Source organism: Chelonia mydas, chromosome 3 (assembly GCF_015237465.2).
Source record: "Chelonia mydas isolate rCheMyd1 chromosome 3, rCheMyd1.pri.v2, whole genome shotgun sequence".
NCBI classification, from domain to species: domain Eukaryota; kingdom Metazoa; phylum Chordata; order Testudines; family Cheloniidae; genus Chelonia; species Chelonia mydas.
The window spans coordinates 126,270,663-126,294,635 of NC_057851.1; the positions used below are offsets into that span (position 1 = coordinate 126,270,663).

At 43.2% G+C, this 23,973-nt stretch overlaps 1 protein-coding gene and 2 long non-coding RNA genes across 4 annotated transcripts in view; 1 reads left to right on the plus strand and 2 right to left on the minus strand.

The window, feature by feature from the left end:
• Nucleotides 1–23,973, plus strand: part of PGBD5 (piggyBac transposable element derived 5) — a 97,986-nt gene that overhangs the window by 32,943 nt on the left and 41,070 nt on the right. Inside the window, exons 2-3 of the mRNA XM_037895222.2 lie at nucleotides 13,212–13,639; nucleotides 19,673–19,807. Coding sequence (XP_037751150.2) covers nucleotides 13,212–13,639; nucleotides 19,673–19,807 — 563 coding nt within the window. The remainder of the gene's footprint in view (nucleotides 1–13,211; nucleotides 13,640–19,672; nucleotides 19,808–23,973) is intronic.
• Nucleotides 170–23,549, minus strand: LOC122465116. 2 transcript variants are annotated; one of them, XR_006289689.1, is made up of 3 exons: nucleotides 23,390–23,549; nucleotides 8,084–8,088; nucleotides 170–180 (listed from the first exon to the last, which is right to left on the minus strand). It is a non-coding gene; the product is annotated as an uncharacterized LOC122465116 (long non-coding RNA). The 2 variants fall into 2 exon arrangements; XR_006289688.1 differs by lacking the exon at nucleotides 8,084–8,088 and adding an exon at nucleotides 8,255–8,257 and having other exon boundaries at nucleotides 23,382–23,549.
• On the minus strand, nucleotides 11,570–14,508 carry LOC122465115. The gene is made up of 2 exons (XR_006289687.1): nucleotides 14,419–14,508; nucleotides 11,570–11,684 (listed from the first exon to the last, which is right to left on the minus strand). It is a non-coding gene; the product is annotated as an uncharacterized LOC122465115 (long non-coding RNA).

Here is a 23,973-nt window from a genome sequence, read left to right on the forward strand (position 1 = left end):
ATGGTGAACTCCTCTCAAGCTACGGGGAGCAGGGTTGGTTGGAAAACCGAATTTCTGTTCCACAGGAAATTCTGACATTTCAAAGTTTGCTGTATGCTATGTGCTATATGAGAACAGGAAACCTATTATGTAAGAGCCCAAATAGGGATTTGTTCTTGTCTTTACAAATCACACGCTCTTCTGTCAAACACCAGCATAATTTTTCATCCATTATTTAAGCTTCAAAGGTGGAGAGAGTTTGGGATCCCATCAGTGCCTAGCAATATACTGTGACAGGGTGCTATTTGTAACACCCTGGTCACTGAGCTGCAGGCCTACTTGGAATCAATCAACCTGTTACTCTGGTGGGGATGGATTACTGACAGTTGGTGGCAGTTGTTGAGCTAATGAGGCAATTGGCTTTGTAATGGGAAGAACAGGAAGTAAAGGGGAGGGTGAAGGAAAGAAGCTCTGTGAAAGGCTTCTTCTGCTATGTACCCATGTTATGGCCTCTCCTGGTTTGAAACGGAGGGCTGAGGTGCATGTGGTGGAAAAAAAACAGATTGTGTGTGTTTGTAAGCAGTGTAGGCAGTGCTGCTCATCGGGTAGCTGAAGAAGTGCCCTGTGACATGTACTTTATCAAATCTCTTGCTCTCAGTCTATAAACTCTGTTGGTGAGTTATTAATGGTGGGAAGGTAATGATAACTGGGGGAATGATGTCAAATATTAATTTTGCATGTATGAAATTCATTAGGTTAGTCTAAGCACATTGCTTTCCCAGCCTTATTAACTAAGCAAATAGAGAAAAAAGTAATTTATTCAAAATGTCAGGTTTCAGAGTAACAGCCATGTTAGTCTGTATTCGCAAAAAGAAAAGGAGTACTTGTGGCACCTTAGAGACTAACTAATTTATTTGAGCATAAGCTTTCATGAGCTACAGCTCACTTCTGATGAAGTGAGCTGTAGCTCACGAAAGCTTATGCTCAAATAAATTGGTTAGTCTGTAAGGTGCCACAAGTACTCCTTTTCTTTATTCAAAATGTGAAATTCAAATGAAATATCTGCTGAATGTCATTTGTGTGGCAGTGCTGGGGGGCTGATTGTTAAGGGCCCAGTCCTGTACTGAGCCCCAGTGAAGCACCTGCACATACTGAGTGGGGCTCCATGAAGATGCAGGGAACCATGTCTGCTATTCTCATTTGTAAGATCAAGACCTAAATTGTTTCTTTTTTTTTTTATTTCTTTTCCTAAGCCTCCTTGGATGCTTTACCATTTTTACAACTTATTTCTTGCTTGCAGGCAGCTGCAGTAAGCATTATTAAAGCCAAAGCTCACTCTTTTTAGTGCACACAGTATAAGGGCTAGGGTCTCATATCTACTCCTGAATCAGGTTTCCAGTGTAGCTTTCTCTGCCTTTGCTTCCTCACTGTCTTCATGACTGATTTTTCCACCCCCCCATCCCCCTGTGATTAAGGGGCCATTGCCCTGTTGTTTGACTTTGAGATAGACATTGCTTCCACATGCAAAGTATAAAATTAAGCCAACTTGTCCTGAAAGTTGTTGCTGTTTCAGCCATCTGCAGCGGATTTCATATGGTACCTGTGACAGGTTGGATCACAGAAAACCCCCTTGGGACTGCCATCTGATGTGCTGGGACTACCTCTAAGCCCGTTTTTCCTGGCAGCTTGGGACTTCAGAACCCTACCTGGTTGTGCCAGACACGCTAGCCTGCTACAAGCACAGACCCAGGTCTGAACCACGTCCCACACAAGCTGCAGGCTTAACTGAAAAGAGCTTAAGAAGTGTTCCTGTCACCAACACTCAGATGCTCAGCTCCCAGTGGTGTCCAAACCCCAAATAAATCCGTTTTACCCTGTATAAAGCTTATACAGGATAAACTCATAAATTGTTTGTCCTCTATAACACTGATAGAGAGATATGCAGAGCTGTTTACCCCCCCCTCCCCCGGTATTAATACATACTCTGGGTTAATTAATAAGTAAAAAGTGATTTTATTAAATACAAAAGTACGATTTAAGTGGTTCCAAGTAATAACAGACAGAACAAAGTGAATTACCAAGCAAAATAAAATAAAACATGCAAGTCTAAACCTAATACAGTAAGAAACTGAATACAGATGAAATCTCACCCTCAGAGATGTTCCAGTAAGATTCTTTTATAGACTAGCCTCCTTCTATTCTAGGTCCAGCAATCACTCACACCCCTGTGGTTACTGTCCTTTGTTCCAGTTTCTTTCAGGTATCTTTTGGGAGCGGAGAGGCTATCTCTTGAGCCAGCTAAAGACAAAATGGAAGGGTCTCTCAGGGGCTTAAATAGACTCTCTTGTGGGTGGAGACCCTCTCCTATCCAGAATTCAGCTCCAAGATGGAGTTTTGGAGTCACATGAGCAAGTCACATGTCCATGCATGACTGAGTTCCTCACCAGCCAGGCCACATTCCTGGGAAAGCTCTGATGTGGACTGGCATCTCCAAGTTCATTGTTAGCTTAAGTGTTTCTTGATTGGTTACTTACTGAGAATAGTCTTTTCTCAGGAAGCTGACCAACTGCTTCATTGAGGCTACTTAAAATTAAACAAGTACGTAGCCAATATTGATAACTTTGAATACAAAAATGATACATGCATACAAATAGGATGAATATATTTAGTAGATCATAACCTTTACAGAGATACATTAAATGGCATATGTAGGATAAAACTTATTCCAGTTATGTCATATATAAATTTATAAGCATATTCCCAAAAAGCATTATGGGGCACAATGTCACACCCTCCTCCTGAACTTACTGCCAGAGACTTGGACGCTGTCCATGGTGGAGGCAGTACATGTAAAATCCTCTGGTCACTCTCCCTTTTAGTACCTTTAAACCATATGATGTCATCCATAGGTGTTCGAGCAAGGTTTGGGGTTCCTGGTCCCCTGGTGCCTGAAAACAGGTTGGGGTGTAGTATTGCTAACAGAATGCAGACAGCGATATCTGTTAAAGTGTAGATGTCTTGACATTTAGCCACCAATGCCATGAGGCGGTGTGCCTTAGTTTCCCCTTCCACACAGCAGTGTGGGCCCATTATGCTTTTGCTGCTCTGCCAAGCTTCCAGCCTGTTTACAGGTATAAGCTGAAAAGTAACATGCTTGTGGGGCTGTCTTGTCACCATCCCTAGCATGTATAACGGTTTCTTCCACAACTCATGTACGTCCCACTTTTTTAAAGCGTTTACCACTAGTATTAACTCCTTCGTCTTGACTCATAGATGAAGTAGCAAAAGACACAAGATTAACAGCAAATCTACAGCGGACAGGCTTTGTTTACACAACTTAGCTTGTTTAGTGTCTATTGCATTTCCCAATTTCTTTGTGGACCCTGGTAGGTGCTCCGGTGCAGATTCTTCTGCCTCTTTGGAGAAGGCTTTTAATTCAGACATGTGTTTGAGGCTTTGGCAAGGAAAGGGTGTACTGCAACCATGCCTACCCTCAGCCCCTCCCTCAGGAATTTCTTTGGGTCCGACCCCACCCCCTTGTGGAGCTTCCCAAGAAAAGAGTTCTTCTTCCCCCAGCCTTGAAGAGACTGTTATTTTTTACAAGGGTGGAAGGAATAACATTCTTTAATGGAGTGCTTTGGATCGGTAAGATCCCCCTCGGCCACCCCACTCTTTGCCCCCAACAGGTTAGCTGGATGGACTCCCCCCTCCAGGAGATCTGACCCCCAGTCTTCCCTTAAAACCTGATCCACAGGAGAGGAGTCTGGCATTTTAAATAGAGATTTTTCACCCTCCTCCTGGGAAAGAGCCTTCCTACAAAAGGTGGGCAGACCCTCCGGTCTCCCCTCACCTTCCATCTGGACTTCCCTTTTTGGGCCCCCCCACTGGGCCAGACACTCCTGTGTCCCCCAAAAGGGAAGGTGACCCTGGTCCAGCTGTGGGCTCACAGCTACCAGCTATGACAGACCCTACACTGGCCAGAAAATTTTTTCCCCTTTCACTCAGGTTGGGCTTGCTTCCAGCTAGAGTCGTTGGGGTCCTTTCCCACCACCACGGTCACCAGGGCCCCGACTTCCACCTTCGGAACACATGTCTCTGTGCGCTCCAGGGCAGGCCCAGTCCCCTGTTGACCTGCAACTTCCTGGCAGTCAACAGCCGGGATGGCCTCCCTGCTACAAGGTGGAACATTCCCCTCCCCCAGGCAGATGATCACGGGACAGGAGCTGGTTTCATCCAGCCCCTCCATCTGGGACTTACCTTGAGCCCCGGGGCTACAGGAACTGGTTAGGACCATTGCTGCCCCCAAAGCTGCATTTTTCACTGCTACTGAGGAATTTAAGAGACACCCTCCTATTCCCCCAGCAGTCCATGTGTCTTTACCCCCACGCTGGGGCTTTTAGCGCAAGTTTCCTTTTCGCTGCTTACCAACCCTGTGACAGATTCTGCCACATCAGAGAAATCATTTCCCAGTAGAAATGTGTGCCACTGTTGCAACAGTTAGCTCAGCCTGCAAACAACCAGTTTCCATGTGCACCTTAGCTGAAGGTGCAAGGACCTTACCTCCCACCAGTTCTAATTCTGCTATTTTCCCTGGCAACAAATCCTTCTCCTGGATCAGGTCCCTCCTGACCACAGAAATCTCTGCTCCCATGTCCCTTAAACCAACGAGTACTTTCCCATTAAGTTTAACAGCATGCATATGCTCACTGCTTGGTTGCGTAGAAGCAACCTTTACAAATCCTGTTTGGAAAGAGGCAGCAGCCTGGCTCTGAGAAGTAGAAGCTTCATGTGTTACCTGCTGCCTGTTCCCTCTTAGCCAAGGGCAATTATTCCTCAGGTGCTTAGTGGACTTCTTGGGCTCCTCTGCGTGTACAGGAGATTTGGGACGAGTAACGGGAATGGGGAAGTGTCATAAATATAAAGGGAAGGGTAACCACCTTTCGTTATACAGTGCTATAAAATCCCTCCTGGACAGAGGCAACATCCTGTTACCTGTAAAGGGTTAAGAAGCTCAGCTAACCTGGCTGGCACCTGACCCAAAGGACCAATAAGGGGACAAGATACTTTCAAATCTTGGGGGGGGGGGAGGTTTTTGTTTGTGCTCTTTGTTTACTTGGTTGTTGTCTCTTGGGACTGAGAGAGGCCAGACAGAAATCCATTTTCTCCATCCCATCCTAATCCAAGTCTCCAATATTGCAACCAGTATAGGTAAGCCAGGCAAGGCGGATTAGTTTATCTTTTGTTTTATGTGAATTTTCCCTGTGTTAAGAGGGAGGTTTATTCCTGTTTTCTGTAACTTTAAGGTTTTGCCCAGAGGTGGATCCTCTGTGTTTTGAATCTTGAATACCCTGTAAAGTATTTTCCATCTTGATTTACAGAGGTGATTCTTTTACCTTTCTTTATTTTAATAAAATCCTTCTTTTAAGAACCTGACTGATTTCTCCATTGCTCCAAGATCTAGGGGTTTGGGTCGTTGATGATTTTGTAACCAATTGGTTAGGATATTATTCTCAAGCCTCTCCAGGAAAGGGGGTGTGTTGGTCTTGGAGGGATGTTTTGGGGGGAAGACGTCTCCAAGTGGGCTCTTTCCCTGTTCTTTGTTTAACACTCTTGGTGGTGGCAGCATAGGGTTCAAGGACAAGGCAAAGTTTGTACCTTGGGGAAGTTTTTTAACCTAAGCTGGTAAGAATAAGCTTAGGGGGTCTTTCATGCGGGTCCCCACCTCTGTACCCCAGAGTTCAGAGTGGGGAGAGAACCCTGACAGGAGATGAATGCCCCGCCTCCTTTTCCCCAGAGGGAAAAAGGTGATGCTGCTTTCCACCCGCCCCTGCACCCCTCTGCCTGCGGTTTGTGCTTAATTGCAGCTTGTGACTGCTCAGAAGAGTCTGCAAACCCAGCCAATCCACCCGCTGCACTCACCTTTTTGTCCCACAAATACTGTTTTACATCATCACTGCACATATTCAGGAATTGTTCCTGAGTAACCAAATCACACATTCCTTCAACGCTTGTAATGCATTTCCCCCTCACCCACTTATCTACCAAATCTCTCATTTCATTTACATAAACCACATTGCTCAATCCAGATTGCTTCTTAAGACTCCTGAATTTAACCCCGTAGGTTTCAGGTGTAATCTGAAACTGTTTCAAACCCCGTTCCTTAAATTTACCTGTGTAGCTATAGACTCAGGAATGCCCCCCTGCCTCAAAAAACAAACCAAAAAACCCTTGGTGCAATGGCGGTGCCAGTGTATTTGAAAATAATTTTAAGATTGAGTTTGCAAATGGACATGTATCTGTCCATAATTGTTTCCTAATATGCCCTCTAAATACCTAGTCCAGGACTCTTTTCAGTGTAATAAAGTCCCATTTATTCAAAGATAATAGAAGATTTATAATTTTTCAGCTAAATAAGATTTTGGATAAATAGGGACTCCTCAGTGCAAAAGATAACTTTTGGATAAGTGTGGTTCAAGTAAATGAGGTTCTACTATAACTTGTAATTACTTAAAGGTGCAAATCCACTAATCAAGGCTTATTGCACAGTTTGCTCCCTCTGTGGAAAATACATGTGTGCTCCATTTTTCGTGTGGCAACAATTAACTAAAGAAGCTTGCCCACTTATCTTAGGCTGGTCATTTCAGCATGTAACAGGTTTTGTGTTGTTAAAGTACAATTGTGCTTAAAAAAACAACACACCCTCTAAAAGCATCCTTGTCGGGTTCCATATTTTCATTGGTAAAATATGACAAATGATTTTTTTTAAAGACAATAGAGTTGGACAGATGGCCTTGCAAATGACATTTAGTCAACAACTATGTTGACGTGCAAGCCAGAAATGAATTTAGTTAATTCTTCCGTAGCTGCGTGGGTTCTGCATGGCTGACAGTAGTAGAATCTTATTTTTTGTCACCAAAGAAAGCAAATAGGACTCTGTATGAGCACAGAGAGCAGATCTGTTGAGTAAAATGGTGTTGCTTTTACATAATCACGTTTCAAGGCAGAACCGCACTTTAAGTGACAGCTACTGAAAATGTAATTACACACAAAATTGACTGTTTTGTGCTCCTGACTGCATAACCAGCTTTCTGAAAATGAAGCCCAATATCTACATACTGTCAATATCCCAATGTCTCAGGAACAGAATATTTCACCTTCATAAAGCCGTCTACCATATGAACATACCTGTTGCCCCTGCTCCCAGCTGCTTCTCCTAAGGGCAGGGATTACAAAATTGCCTCCCTCGTCACCCCCTGTAGGGTGCCAAGGTCCTAGTGCTGAATGCAATAACTAGTACTCTAGGGGGGAATTCCACGCCTAAAAATTCTGCACACAATATTTTAAAATTTTGCATATTTTATTTGTCAAAATAACATAATATAATCATGCCAGCTTCAATTATTTTGGTAATTTATTTCAAAATACCTAGTAGCAAGTATGCCTGTAACAATACAGACAGCAAAAAAAAAATACAGGAAATGTTTTTTGACATTTCTTACTAGGCATATTAATACAGAACTTTGAGTAATAATTCATTTACACTACAATGCAGAACTGTATTTTCCCCCACTCCTCAGAAGCAGAGCAAAGGCTTGGGGGAATGGAGTAGCTGAGGGAGAGGGAAGGAGCCCGGCCGTGAACCTGGAGGGTCGTTGGGTATGGGAAGGAGAAATATGGAACAGGGTTGTTTGGGTTTTTTTTGTTTTTTTTTGTTTTTTTTTTTTGCAGAGCGGCGATTGTTTGAGAGTTGGGGAGCGTCTCGCATGCAGACTCAGGCTGACCTCTAGCCTCTCCCATTAAGTCAGGCACATGTCCCTAGGGCCGTCCTTAGGATTTATGGGGCCCTACGCAGTATTATTAAACTGGTGCCCCTATGCCCGACGGCAGCCTGGGCTCAGAGTCCGGGGGTGGGTGGAGGGAGGGACGAGGGAGCAAAGGATACTGAGCCACCCGGCCTGCCTCACAGTGGCAGAGAGTCCAGTTCCCTGCAGAGATCCCGTAACCTCTCCCTCACACAGAATGCGCGGCGCCGGCGCACTCGGCTCTGTGAATACAGCCCCTGCCTAAGGACACTGCAGCATGCACTTGGTGTGCGGGAGCTGACCCGCTCTTACCTGCTGTCATGGGCAGTGGGTGAAGCTGCCGCTTCTGGAGGCTAGCTCCCTAGCCCACCTCTTCTGCCTGTGGCCCCCGCCCATACTCCACCCCTGCTCGGCCCCAGGCCCCTCCTCTCCCCACTGTCTCCCTCCTCTTTTCCCTCCCCCTTCCTGCTCACCCGCTTCCAGCCAAATCCCTGAACCCAAATGAAGCAAATGACATTTTGAAAAAAACATTCTTCTGCAATTTCTTTCTAAAGAAAATGGAGCATGTTTTCCACTGCATGCCAGATGGTTAAGACTGGACATGCAGAAGGTACCTAATTAAAAGCACTAAATTTGGAAATAAAAAATGTCAATCACAGGTTTTTTGATATACGCTGAAGTTTGTCAGAGATTTATTTGCAAAAACTTTGTAGTAAAGGCAAGTCAGCTGTCCTGCTGAATACAACATTAAATATTATGGAATACATGATGCAGCTCTTCTCTGTTTTACATTTTATTAATCAGTATTTCTAAGCTGATTTTGTATTTTAAATGTACTCTTAAGCCTTCATAAAGTAATCATTCCAGATTACTACATATTTAACTCACTGAAACAAAGGCATTTTAAATTAATCAGTCACAGAGGTTTAGTGTGTTCATAACAATATTCATTGCTTTTAGAAAAAGGGACCACTAATTTACTTTGTGTGATCTCCATAACAATATATATGTTTATGAAACTTCACCGACTTTAAAAAATGTTTCCAAAGATTTTAGGCATAACAAAGGATTTTATATCTTACTAAGGTGTGGATTTTGCTGGAGGGGTCTTTTAAAAGTACACTTCTACCCCGATATAATGCGGTCCGATATAATGCGAATTCGGATATAACGCTGTAAAGCAGCATTCTGGGGAGCGGGGCTGCTTTACCTCGTTATATCCAAATTCATGTTACCACAAGCGGTTCCTCTGCGCTCCCCCCCTTACTTGCTGCGGCCCCCCCAGCCCCAGCTTACCTCCGCCTCCTCCCACGAGCGCGCCGCCACTCTGCTTCTCCCCCCTCCCTCCCAGGCTTGCTGTACCAAACAGCTGATTGGCGCGGCAAGCCTGGGAGGGAGGGGGGAGAAGCGGAGCGGCAGCAGCGCACTCAGGGGAGAGAGAAAAGGGATCAATGCCATGTTATGAAAACGTTTACATTTTCTTTTGGATATCACTTGACTAAGCTTCACTGTTGCCCACTAGATATGGCTCTTTGATAACATGACTTATATAAGTAGTCTTGCCTAGTTATACTCCTGGGAGAATTCTGTGCCACTGTGCAAGCACAGAATTAATATGTCCTGCAGCGTAAGTGATTCTGATGGGGAGGTAAAGAGAAGTTGCATTAACACCTTTTGCCCATTAGGAGGCACCAGAAGAGAGAGCAGCAGGCTCAGGGGCCCAAGCAGCCAGCCTCAGAGAGGGAGGGCAGAGCCTGCTTTACTCACTGTGCCCTGGCAGCAGGGCCAGGTGAGGAGGCACAAGATATGGGGGGGGAAAGACAAAGTGGGGCACACGGTGTTGCTGAGATGTCACACAGACTAGGGTTCAGAAGGAATAGTGGGGAAGACTGGGGTGGGGGCACAGGAGCTAGTGGGGTAACAGCATTGAGCCCGGGGCTGAATGGGAGTGGGAGTGAAGGGCCACATGAGGACAGAAGAGAGTGTGGGGGTTCAAGGACACATGGGGATGTGCAGGGACATCCTTAGGCATATGCAGCATGTACAGAGCAAAAATTTGGAGCATCCCTGTGTATAGCCACAGCCCTAATCCAGCAACTCTGACACCAGCAGCCTGTCAGTAAGCACCAGATACATGCTGGCTTCCTGCAGCCTTGGTTACTATCTGCAGGGTGACCCCAACACACTCCCAGTCCCAATTTTTCCCCAAAAAACATGTGTCCTGCACTGTCCAGCCCTTTCATGGACAGTTCAGGTGTTATAGGTCCATAGCCCCTGTAGGGGGTCAGTATACAACAGTTTGCTACTTTAATTGGGGTTACCAAACAATGCAGTTTAAACACAACACTGGATTAGTTTTGATTAAATAATAAAACAAGTTTCATTACAAAGAGGCTTTAAGTGAGTACAAGTGTGAGGTATTGAAGTCAGAAATGATTATAAGAGAAATAAAGATAAAGTGCTTTTTAGTAACTAAACTTAAATTAGACCTGGTTTAAGGTAAAATCCCTTACCATATGTTCCTAGCAACATAGCTGACCAAATTCTCATATCAGGATCTGCCCCCAAAGTCTAAAGGGCTGGTTTCTTTGTCATCTTAGGTGAAAGAGTGAGCGAGAAAGTCTGTGGGGTGGTTTTGGCCCTTGCTGTTATAGTCCTGTCACCTGTTGAAATGCATCTTCCTGAGAGTTATTCCTAGATAAAGTTCCTGTTAGCTGTGAGGATGGAGACAGGGAGTCTTGTGGTGAAAGAGATTCCATGTTGTTGTTGCTAAAATGCAGATTGATCTGCGCCTGCCCCCTTTGGCTGCCAAAGAATGGCCATTTGACCAGTGATTGCCAGTCAGCTTTGATGACACCTGGGGAGAAGTGTTAGCTTGTCCTTTGTCTTTGAGAAACAGGTTTACCCCCCCTCTCACCGCCAGACTTGTCTGGTAAACACATTTCAGTCATAATTTCATTTTATGTTAATAACCTTACATATGTTTCACCATGATATTATTGACCAACGAGTTGATAATTTTCAAATGATACCTCAAGGCATATTTTGTACAAAGATTATTACAGTGGTATGTATGATTGAATACAGGGGTGCGTTCAGTCACCCTATGGCACTGTGCTCTGTGACTTGTACTACATGATCCTTTGTAAGCCAATTTGCCTTGCAGAAATCGTTTCACTCTGGTTTGGGCGAGCAGGTATACAGAACTTTGATAGTAAAGAGAACTCCTCTGTAACAGGCTTTATGATGATAAAAGGAACAGCAACAACAGTTATAGTCTGGGCTATGTAAATGTATCCATTATAACTCCTTGTTCTCAGTTACATCTGAAAAACGTGCACTATTTATGATGAAAGTTTCCACTTGCACTCTACACAGTGTTTTTTTTTCCTGTTTTGGTAAAGTGTATAACAGTTCAACTGCTTTTAAGTCTGCACTATTTTGCATACAATATAATCACTTACTAGAATATAAAATTCTACCTGTATTATTAGCTTTTTTCATAAAAGAAGTTCTCTCCTCTCCCCCCCGGCATTTCCTGACTATTGATAGCTTAATTTTGCAACCTTAACATTCTGTGTGTCATTTTTGATGGAGTTAGAATATCCTAAAGGTTCTTCTTGTTTACTAGGCAATAACTAAATAGCTTGAGCGTAACAGAGACTGCAGCCGAAACAAGGTATGTAAAGCAAACACAATTTGATGCCAAGTTAGCCCGTGATCACTTTGTTATTGCCAAGTTAAGAGGAAGCCCTCAAGGAGAAATCCAGGGAGTACAAACCAGGCAGTCCAAAACCAAAAGAGGTTTTAATGAATCTTTCTGATACAAAGCCACAGGATTTCACACTTCTCTTTTTCAAGCCTTTGACATTCAAGCTGTATCAGGACCCAAGTAGTCACATACTGCAAGGAAAACACTTTCCTGTTATTAACCAGAATTTCAAATGCTAATGCCTGCTCAAAAGTCATTAGAGGGACAGGAGCCTGTACACATGCTTAGGGTGTAGGAGACATGGTACTGAGTTAAGAACCTAAGGCTCATAACAGTAATCAGTATGCTTTCAAATAAAGAAAAGGAGTATTTGTGGCACCTTAGAGACTAATTCAGTGTTCATTGTATTTTTTTTCCTGTTAGAATAAAATAAAGGCTTGAAAACTTCCATTTTCTCTGCAGTTCAGTCAAAAAACAAACTAAAGGGAGGAAGTGCATCTCCTTCGTTATGTGGGTGATGTGCTAAATAAGGAACATATCTCAACAAGAATCATATATAATGCAAGATAGAAAAGCTTGTCCATATGGTGTTTTAGTTTGTTCTACAAAGGCCTGATCTTGCTCTGATTGCAGTCAATGACAAAAATTCCATAGATTTCAGAGGGTACCGAATCAGATTCACAGATACCAGGGCCTAGATACTGTGGTGATCTATGTAATGTTGCACCAATGTGTATGTAGTAACCAGCAAGGTGGTGGTAATAGCATCCAAGAGAGAACATGGAAAAAGACAGAGGGCTGATAATGGACAGCAAATTCGACAGGAGCTTGAAATGCAGTACAGGAGCAAAAAAAAGCCATTCAAGTTTTGACTGCAGGGGAATTATGTCACCTTGCATGGAGGCAAGAATCTCTCTCAATATGGCTGTCATGTGCCTGATCCTAGAATATTGCATTTGCGGTACCATCTTATTTAGAAGATAGACAAACTGGAGAGAATTCAGAGAGGAGCAATGACAACAATTAGGGGCTGGAAGGACTGATATATGGGGAAAGATTAAGATGGCTAAATATGTATAGCTTGGCTTAGAGACTCAGGCCATGTGTCCACTACGGGGACTATAGCAATATAAGTACAGCTATGCCAGCATAACCCTGTAGTGTAGACACAGCTTTCAGTGATGGAAGTGGTTTTTCTGCTGTAGGGGCACCACCTTCTCAAGCAATGGTAGCTAGGTCAACGGAAGCATTCTTCCATCGATCTCGCCACATTTACACTGGGAGTTAGATTGGCATTGCTCAGGGGTGTGGATTTTTCACATCCCTGAGTGCTGTAGCTATGTTGACCTAAATTTTAAGTGTAGACTAGGCCTAGGAGGGAATGTGACAGTCTATAACTAGCTGAAGGGCATAAATACTGAAGAGGGAGAGGAATTATTTAGAGTGATATATGGGGTGTAACCAGAAAAAATTATATGAAACTAAGGTTGAATAGGAAAAAATTTCTGACACAGATCGGTTATTCAGTGGGATAGTCTAACAAAGGAAGTGGCCCAAATCCCATCACTTGGGACTTTGTGTAGACTAGACAATGTACTGTAGGAAACTCTCCTGCAAGGGACTGGATGATCTAATAGTTGTTAGTTATCAATCTAACTAACCACTATGATGAATAGTTCATCAGAAATGAGCTTGTTTTTTCCCCACTTTTGTTCTAGGTCCAACCCGTAAAATGCCCCAAACTGCCAGTGCCATGGACTTTTTTCAGCTCTTTGTCCCTGACAATGTACTAAAGAACATGGTGGTACAAACCAACATGTATGCCAAGAAGTACCAGGAGAGATTTGGCAAAGATGATGCCTGGATGGATGTCACTCTAACAGAAATGAAAGCCTTCCTAGGCTACATGATCTCAACAAGCATTCACCACTGCGAGTCCGTCCTCAGCATTTGGAGCAGTGGCTTCTACAGCAACAGGAGCATAGCGCTGATCATGACACAGCCGCGGTTTGAGAAAATCCTGAAGTACTTCCACATTGTGGCCTTCCGTTCCAGCCAGATGACACATGGCCTCTACAAAATTCAGCCTTTTCTGGACTCTCTGCAGTATGGCTTTGACTCTGCTTTTAGGCCTTCCCAAACCCAGGTAAGAGTTAACTTATTGGCAGTTGAAATCTTAGCTTACTACATACTCTAGGTTATTTACGAATGACCATTAATACCAAAACTGCAGAGTTACCTGTAGAGAGAGCTAGATATTACAGTATGAAGACACTATGCAGTGTGACTATGACTGAGTATAAGTGGCACCTTTTAGCTCTGCGCGTGTGCTCTCTTGAGCAAGAATCTGAGAGGCTTGCAACTCTCAAAACAGTAGAAGTTGCAGGTGCCCAGCCACTTAGGGTTTGGCTCTGTCTTTTGAGCCATGTCTCTTTGCCTTACTGATCAAAACATGCTTTCACTGCTGTTGGCCCCACAGCGATGGATCTTATTGCCTGCATGCCGACAAAAATGTCAACCAAGTTCTAACTGTGGACTCTTTATTATTGGTGCTGGTGTAGAAGGCAGATAGAACCCAGCTGGATTGTTAGATCCCAGGTTCAGGTTGCAGTTTGGGGGGAAACTTCAGGCCTGTAAACTGAGCAAGTTTAATATAAGACATTGAGAAGCCAAACATGGAAACTTGTCCTATTATTGTTACCGTTACTTATCTGATTATTGCCACACAAGCTGATAAGTAACCAAATTAACCAAGATCAAGGAAATGTAACTTAAAATACCCGCAACCTATATCATTCACTCTTCCATCCACAGCACAAAATGTTAAATATGGCAAACAGCTCTGTGGACGATTCTATTTCCAACCTTCAGGAGTTTAGGAAAATAATAAAACAAATGTAATTCAAAATGTTCTACTTGAAATACCTTTTAATCAAGGTCATGCTTTCAGTGTGCAAAGCTGATCTATTGTGTAGAGCAGCAAAAAGACATTCTTTCTTGTCTGTCTCCTGTGCTATAGTATTGCAAAAAGAGGAGTGTTTGCCCTCCTCTGGAGCATTGGGTATTGGCTATGATCAGAGACAAGATACCAGACTAGGTGGATGTGTGACCTGACCCGGTATGGCAAGTCTTATCTCAAATATTTTGCCATTGAAGTGTGGCTAAAAATAAATAGAGCTGAGTAGTAAATAACGGAAATTTGCCTGTTTCGTAGGAGAAGAGAGAGATACCAGCAAACCATTGTGGCTTTAAAATTCAGGACAGTGCAGCAACTCATGGTCCAGACATTAATCAGTTTGAGGTAGAAGCCACAAGACAGAACTCTTCATGTTAGGCCACACTGGCAAGGTGCTGTCTCTGATGCCAAGGCAAAACAGCAAATCAAACACAGAAAACATTCCAAGGACAGGGCATCCCACCCATTGACTTCAGTGGGTGCAAAAATCAAGGGCTTAGAAGCTTGATCACCGTAAATGCTCGAAACGTTGGATTCCTGTGGGACATTTGAAAAGCACAAATCCCATTAGCGAGTAATGTGATTCCCACATATACCACCCCCCCCCATACTAGGTCTGAAAACTTAATCAATAGAATCACCTGTACCACGTTTGTGATGACTAAGTGTCTGAATCTCTGCACGCAGTCTGTATATTTGTGCTATGTTTTGTACGGAGACTCTTTTCTCTCTCTCTTTCTTTTTTTTTTTTTTAATTAAGGTAACAGCCATTCTTTGCTCCCATTTCCCCCACCCCTAGGCTCCCTTGTCAACGTGTGTGTTGATTTTATAAAGCACCCTTCAGCCGTATCAAGCTGAACATCAAACACCACAACATTGCATCAAAAAAATTAGACATGAGAAAGAGGTTTTAAGTCTGTTCTTAAAAGTAATAAGACAATCACAAGAATAAGTATCATACTGGAGTACAATCCAGACCTGATCCTGCAAGGGGCTGAGTGCTCTAGCTCTCTGTGGAGTCAACAGGAATTGTATACCCAACATCCTGAGGGACTGGGGCTCCACCAGCTTGAAGCAAGAGGGGGAAAAAAACCCTCTAACTGGGAATTGCCCAGGGTGCAGATGGTATAATAAGGTTAAGTATCAGATCCAGAATTAAAGGGCAAGCGAAAACATAAATACTAATCCTGTTGAACAGATACAAGGGGAAATGGCAAGAAAGAGCTCATTCTGATAGGCTGTTGGATGTGTCCTGTTTTTTAGCTATGGCAATTATGTTGTGGAAAACCCCCCATTTTTCTCTGACCCAGGGATTTTTGGAGAACTTTGGTGGGTGCTATTTTGTGTGTAGAGGTTTCTATTCTGTCACTTGTTTCTGGACAGTTTCAGTTAATATTTCCTAAGGCAGCCAAGGTAATTGTGTGTCCACCAATATGTTTTTACTGGCTGGATTTAAAAAAAAAAAAAAAAAAAAAAAAAGGTTTTGGTACCCAAGCTGCAGCCTTCTTATCTATCTGGATTTATAGTATCCTCAAATCTTGTGGTCCCCAAATCAGGGGTTTTGGCACAGGCCCATCTCCTGTCAGTCCTCTCCCTCCACCCCTGCCTCCCCAACAGATGTGTGTTCTTGCCTTTCAATTCCTTTCTGTTATCTTGATTGGATGGTTTGTGTAATCAATGCTAAGGTTGTGGTGCTTGTCACTTTCTTGTTGCTAGTTCACAGGAGGTTTGTGAGTCTGGTATAGCCTTGGAGTTATGAAGCCTGGGTTCTTTAGCTCTGGCAGTAAAGGCTCATGCTTGAGGTCCTGCCTTCAGTTCCTGCTGATGATAACCTATCCAGGGGCATCATATTACATGCGTTATTGGGGCAGCTTACCATTTTTCAGAGACACAAATTCCTGTCTCCTATCCCAAAATCCACATCAGATATTTTTAAATGAATGCTAAACTTTTGCGTGCTCTCTTTTGAGGTGCATATGCTACAGAAGACATCACACTTGGGGATTTTGTGAACTCCTTTTGTACAAGGGGATGGAAAGCTAATATCCAAAGTTGAAGAATGAGGTAAACAGAGCATGGTACTGTGGCAGGAGTAGTCAACAGGTGGACCGTGGGCCAAATCTAGACCCCCAAATGCTTTTGAACATGCATAGAAGTCTTATTTACTTGTTATTGTTATTGTTTTTTGTATTCTTCTCTCTGGAGTCTGGACTTTGACAAGAAATTTGGACCTTGACAAAAACTAGTTGATTACCCCTGTATTATGGTATATTTAGCATATGATAATGCAAACAGAAATGTACATAGAGGAAATAATACCCCCTGCCCCAGGTTGGGAAGTTATTGAAAGTACAGAACCAATTAACAGAGAGCCAGATCCTGTTGTCGCTCCATTAGCTTCAATTACACAGATTTTAAAGCAGCTGAGAATCTGGATCACATTGTTTAGGACAGGAGAATTTCCTTAGTATCCCATCCCTCCCCAACAAACGCATGTAAAGAAATCACTGTCTTTACCTGGAAAAGCCAGCGGGAAGGGGGTTTTGAGGCTCAACTACTGGGGACAATGCTTCATCTGTTGCCACTTGGGTACTATTTGCTTTACTGAAGATTGTATCAGGTTGGAAGCTTGACGGCAGAAGGATGTTCTGTTAGGAGTTCTAAGAGAATGTATTATAACAAATCCATGGGTGCCTAGGCCTGCAGCATTTGTTGCTATGTCACATACCATGGTCCCTCAGAACTTTCTGGTGACAACAGGGTCAGATCTCCGAAGCCTCTGCTCCACAGGCACAGAGGCTTACCTGGCCACTTTCTCTACAAGGATATCTGTGTTAGCTGTTACCAGTATAGGACCTGGGGTGCTGTTATGCAGTGCAGATTCCGTCCAGTAGAGGATGTGTGTGTACATTGTACACCCCCCCACCCACACACTGAAGTACTAAACAATAGCCAGTTTAAGAAACTAGAGAAAGGGAAATAAATAACTGACCAACCCCCCTTTTTCTTGTTTTTTCCTTTTTTAGGAAGGCTTATGATTGAATATAGATTTGTACCAGATGTTTAAGTGAGAGATGTTGGGCAAGTCACAACCTCTCTGTACCTCAGTTTCCCCATTTGCAAAATATGTATAAATGTCCACCCCAAGGGCGTGTTGAGAGAATTAATATTTGCAGTGTGCTTTGCACGTTTGTAGCAACTTTTCATTTGAGGATCTCAAAGTGTTGTGCAAACTTAAATTATAAGTTATTTGACTCGATCCTAAAGGAAGAAGAAGGTTCAGTCGTTTTGGGGATAACTGGCACTAGGTGGGCTGGCAACTGCAGCTTCCCCAACAGCCAGGAGAATTTGCATGCCTCCTCACATCTTCATCTGTATTTCTGTAGGTAAACTGTACATTTTGCAAGAGTGCTTTCAGATGGTGCTGTGAATGTTTTATGAGCCATTAAAACCTGGAGTGTGTCTAAATGAAGGCATGCAGCAGCCACGGGACTGAGAACATGTCTCTCTCTTCTGGATTGAAGGAATGGATGTCTTAACTTCAATATTTGAGAGACAAATGGCTACCTGTGAGGTGGCTTTACCCAGGGGTGTGCCACATCTCCACACACACCACATGTTTAATGCAGGAGTGGAATTGCAAGAAAGTGCCCTGATTTATTTTTTTTTTATAATTAGACGCATACAGATGAATACACCTGTTAAATTGAAGTTTATTTTGTGTGCACATACAATTCAAAATATATATATAAGACCCACACAGTTGATAATTGGTTTTATTTATTTTTTATCATCAGGAAAGGGAGATATGGAGTGGTTATAGAGTTCCTGATCCTCCACAGGTACCAGAGGGGACCAGGATGTATTCCAGGGTTTGCTTAATAAAAGAGGGACTTCCCAGTCATGGATTTCTATAGTTACTGCTTACAGCATGGCTCTTTACGTTTATGTCCTCACACCACACAATTGTGCATACCCACAGTGGCGGCCCACAAGGCAATAGGAGTGATAGGAACACTCCTCTGTAAGTAACTCCTGGAACACTAAAGGAACTCCACCTTTGTAAAGAATTCCACACAAAAATATTATGTTAAAAGAATATTAAGATTGCCGAGTCAAACATTTGAGGTAGGAAGCGCTGGAATTAAGGTTGACTGTCAGGCCTGTTCCACCTTTCTCTGAGGCCTCCAGGACTAGCCACTGTCAGATAGATCAGTTATCTTGTTCCAGTATGGAAACGTCTATGGTCTTATTTAATAGAAGCCATTTGCAACCAGTACAAATCTTTGAAAATGTGTATCGTGTCCCACCTGCATGTCTTCTTTTCCACTCAGCATGACTACTGTGCCTTCGGTTTTACGGCATTACCACATCCCAGCACGCGCAGAATGCTGCTGCTGCTGCTGTTATTCATGCACACTTAAAGAAGCACAAACTATATAATCCACATTCTCAGATAGTTCTGCTGGCTCCCCATTCATGCTATATTGCTGGTACAAAATTGCCCCATTTTTAAACACTCCATGGACTTGCTCCAGTCTGCATCGTCGAACTTACCTCTTTATATTCCTGTCCGTGCTCTCTCAGCTCATCTAGCCCCAGCTTCGTGTGTCCTTTCACAGAATCTCACTGCTACTGGTGCAAGAGCCTTCTCCTCTGCAGCTCCTGGAATCGGGAACAAAATTCCTTCATCTCCATCTCTTCTCAAGTAGCCTCAGAAAGCATCTTTATCTCCCTTGAGTACCTCTTTAATTTCTCTCCCCCTCTGCTGTTTGTTATTCCTTGCTCAATAACTATGTCATGTAAACCTGCAAAATACAGTAGGATATAATTGACACGAAAAACACTGCAAAATAAAATAACGTTTTTTTATGAATAAGCATGTGTTTGAAGTGCTCATGGGATAGTTTCACATTATAAATCACCTGGAGAGGCATATAACATTGTGACGAGGAAGACATGAATGCAGTCCAATGTCAACATTGGGGACAATTAAAATTAGGGTGGATAGACTCAGGGATAGACTCCTAAGCACTTCACTTCTTTCACATAGTCCTCCATGCTCAAGAGAGCATTTTGGCTTGTGGTGGTGGGCCATGGTGCTTCTGCTAGATGAGAGAACTGAGCAAAAGTGCAATCATGACACAGAGAGATAGCGTTGCCTCAGGAAACTTTACTTTGTTTAGAAATAACAGTACTTTAATGTACTTATTTTGATCATAGGTGCTACATGAACCGCTGATCGATGAGGACCCAGTTTTCATTGCCACATGCACAGAGCGGGAGCTACGCAAAAGGAAAAAGCGGAAATTCAGCCTGTGGGTTCGGCAGTGCTCATCTACTGGTTTCATCTGTCAGGTAGGTTGGTCTCAGTGCAATTTCTAGCAGACAGGTGTGTGCACAAGACTCATCAGAATTGCCAGCTTTGCTGGCAGTCTCAGCAGAGGCTGAGGATTAAATGGGCTCTGGAGACTGAACCAGGCCTCTCTGACCCCTGCAGATGGTACCTCCAGATGGATTAGTACGGTTTCTAATACCGTTTCTAGTACTCTCAAAGGAAGCTTGTACGGCCACTGCCCATGCTATACCTGTTCTGTGGCTAAATAGAGGGTTTCTGTTTCTGGAGCTATCCAACTGGCTACCAGCCTTAAATGCATTATAATAATTTAAAAAAAAATAAAGCCAAGCCAAAGCAATAGGGAATCTCGCCATCCCAAAGATATGAGGGATCTCTCCTGTTCTTTAATTGAATAATTTTTTCCTCCAAGCATAATACTGCATATATGAGACAGTTCAAGTTGTATCCATATATGCAATAGAATTAGTCAAGGTGTAGCATCCTGATGGCCTGCATTCTGTGGCCAATATATTAGGTTCCCCCTCCTAGCCCTCCAAGAAAGAAAATCTGACATTACCTGAAGATGACGATATAAGAGCTTGAATGTAAGTAAATTTTAAGTCTTCTAGATGGGTATGTTTTATAAAACATTTTGAGCTAGATTTTTCGGCAGAGCCACTTATTTTGGTGCCTAGATGATGGGGGAATGGCCCCAATTGTGAGTGCTGAGCACTTTTGAAAACTCTGGCCCACGTCACCAATGGTGTACGCTATATGGATAGCTCTCCAAGAAAGAATTTTATTCTATAAGACAGGTTAGCTGGAAATAAAGGTCTGCATTTTCAGTGGTGCAATAGCCTGACAAAGGAATGGGGAGAAAACTAGAATCATATACGTCCCCCTGTCAGCTTTGTCAGCAGCAGCTTTCTCTGTCCCAGCAGCCCCAGGCAAGGGCTCCCTGTCCCGTCCAACCACCCACCCCCGCTGCCCTGATTGGCATGGCTGAAAGGTGGCCAAGCTCCGAAGGCAGGGCTGGGGAGAGACCGGGTGGCAGAGAAGCTGCGAGTGGGGGGGACTCAAGCAGGGGAAATGTGTATGTGTGAGAGTGGATCGGGGGGGTTGCCTTTTGCCTGTGTTCCCAGGCTCTGAGGGGCCCCATAGAGGAGAGAGAGAGGGAACGGCCCTTCACACGTGGAACTACAACTCCCATGATGCTCCTGTACCATGTCAGCAGCTGCGTGGTTCCTTGCCTGGGGCTGCTAACATTGTGTAGCAAGCTTGGAAGTTTCCACTCACTGGCTTTTGGAAGGCAACATGCAGTACAGCAGTAGTGTACTTAGTCTCCAAGGAGACCTCTCCTTCTCGTACATGCAGGGTATTATTGAAGGATAATAGGGACAGAGACAGAAGAATAAAGTTCACAGATCTATCCAAAAAACCTGCCAAGACAGCAGCCATGCCACAGATTTCAGATACGCTGAGCTGTAATTAGATTTTATCTTACAGTCTTCTCCACTAATGCACTCTTTAAATGGATGAGTCAGTGGAAGCAGAGGACGTCGGCACCTCACAGGATCAGACCCAGATGCTCTCTCACAATTATGAAGTTGACACTCATGCCTGACTTGCATCCAAACAACAACCAGCATCTTCTTAATGGCCTTTAGGTCCTTTCCATTATGTGACTCATTCATCATCATCATATTAAAATGGCTGGGTGAGAGAGCCCTTAGGAATAGGTGAGAGTGAACACTGAGAAGCATGAACATTCATTCGAAAATAGAAAACGTACAGGATTTTGCCAATTACAGTATCAACTACAGACTTTAAGTACCAAAGGTCAGTACTATCACCCAGCTCTCCAACACAGTCACAGAGGCCTTGCAGAAGCCAAACACTTATTTGGTGACTGCCTGCTGTTCTGTGAAGGAGTAAAACAGTATTTTTTTTAATGTACCAAAAAAAAGGTTTTTAGCTGAGTTTCATATAAAGAGATCATAGATCCAGATAAGAGGAAAGTTCTACGTCTCCTGCCCACCACATCACCACGCCCATCCTGCAAGTCTGCCAACATAAAAGCATGTTGATAGATAATGGGTGACCAAGCTTCCTCCTGTGTGTTCTCAAAAAAGAAGCTCCCATATGCAGGCAAATGCAGCACAAAATCCTGTAACACCAAGGGGCCAAATTCCACTCTGACACATACATGTACAATGATCTCAGTGGGAACAATGGTCACTTGCTTGTGGGCAGAATTTGGCACTATACATATTGTATACAGGAAATTTAATGACAGGTTTCAGAATAGCAGCTGTGTTAGTCTGTAGCCGCAAAAAGAAAAGGAGCACTTGTGGCACCTTAGAGACTAAAATAGTCTTTTTAGGAAATTTTCTTTTTGAGGAAATTTAATGTAATTCAACTAACTGGGCCCCTGTAAGCAGAGGAGGACCGAGCTACAAACAGGTCAACTTGCTTACATTTGTTTTTTGAAGTTATTCACTGAATCATTTCTGTGAACAATTCTTAGTGTGTAGCTCACCGATGAGTTTGTTGCTAGCATTCAGTATTTGAAATTTGAGCTGTTCAGAATGATCATGTGGTTTTGGTCTGCTCCCTGATTGGATGAGCAGAACTCTGAATCAGATTTTAATGTAAACAAATATTCATATTTACAGGTTCTACATTCATTCTCTATGAATATTCTACAATATGCTTTCATAGTTTGCTGTCAGGGTAATATTCCTGCCAGCAAACTAATTCATTAGAAACTTAATGGAACATAAAAAGGTGCTTAAAGACACTCAAAGCACATACATTTATGTTACAGTATTGGCCCAGCTGTCTCTCCTGTGCTATGAATAACTTGATTCCAGAGTTGGCAATTCAGGTCCTTGCTTTTGGATGAATTTCCATTTTGTACCACGTCTGCCTCAGAACTTCCTAAGCAAAGCACCACCTCTTAGTTACTAATGTCTTTCTCGTGTAGCTCAGCCATTCAGCTAAAACAAGTAAGAATATGAGCTAAGCATAGGCAAACCCACTTTGGACAAAAGAACTCAAATAAAAGCTTTCTGGAGGTTTAAAATGTCTCTCTCATTTTCTACTTCCCTATCCCCATTTTTCATTCCATGTTATGAATATTATATATTGAGTGCTAAAAGCAATGTTTAGTGCGGTTGTATTTTCTTCCATTAGAGTTGTTGTACTGGGAAAAGAGCTACTCTTTGCTTTAACCATGCAGTGGCCATACAGAATTGCAACCACTGCACAGCCTCCAGTCTGATGATCCTTTTAACATTCTCCCATCATTAGTATCAATACATTTAGCCTATTTAGGTAAGTGAGGCAGAACAGTTCTGTTCTTTGCAAAATTAACTCATTTGATAGCTAGCTGCAAAGAAAACGAGTACTTGTGTCACCTTAGAGACTAACAGATTTATTAGAGCATAAGCTTTCGTGAGCTACAGCTCACTTCGGAAAGTTGGGTCTTTCGGTTAAAGTGTGGGAGACAGGAGCTTTGGGTTTACGCTGTCACTTTAAGGCAAAGAATTTAAGTGAGATGCCTAGTTTCTCCATCTGTAAAACCAGGATTACATCATTACATCAATGAAGTCACACAAATGAGGGTCATTCTTGTTAGTTGCCAGCATGTGCAGGTCAAGGAGTGACTGGTTCACATTCTTTTCCAGGTGCAAAGCACACTCCATTGCTGTCAACCCATTCTCCCAATCATCATGATCTGCTTTCTTGATGTCCTGCAAAAAGATGTACTGCATTCCAGGGCAACTTCCTTCAGGATAACTGAAGCCCTACATTGCAGGTTCTTCTGCACCAAAAGCTAAAACTACAGGAGAATCTATCAGCCATACACGGCTGATGAGGCAGAGCTAAGTAGTTCAGATTGGTGCGTGCACACACTAGTTAGTTTCTTACATTGTTGGACTTTTCCCTCACAGTTGCTGCAGATAAATGAACGTTTGTAAAGTGCATGGAGAGCGCAGGTGGAAAGCACTTGAAGTTTGAATTATTAGCCGCACTACTACGGGCACTGCAGATTGGATTTGCCTCCTCTAGGGAATGCCAAATTTACAGAAGGAACACTGAGGTTGGGTTTGAACTTGGGCCTGCTGTCTGTCCTACAAGCAGAGCCAGCAGGCTGTTTTTCCAATATATTTCCCGATGTATT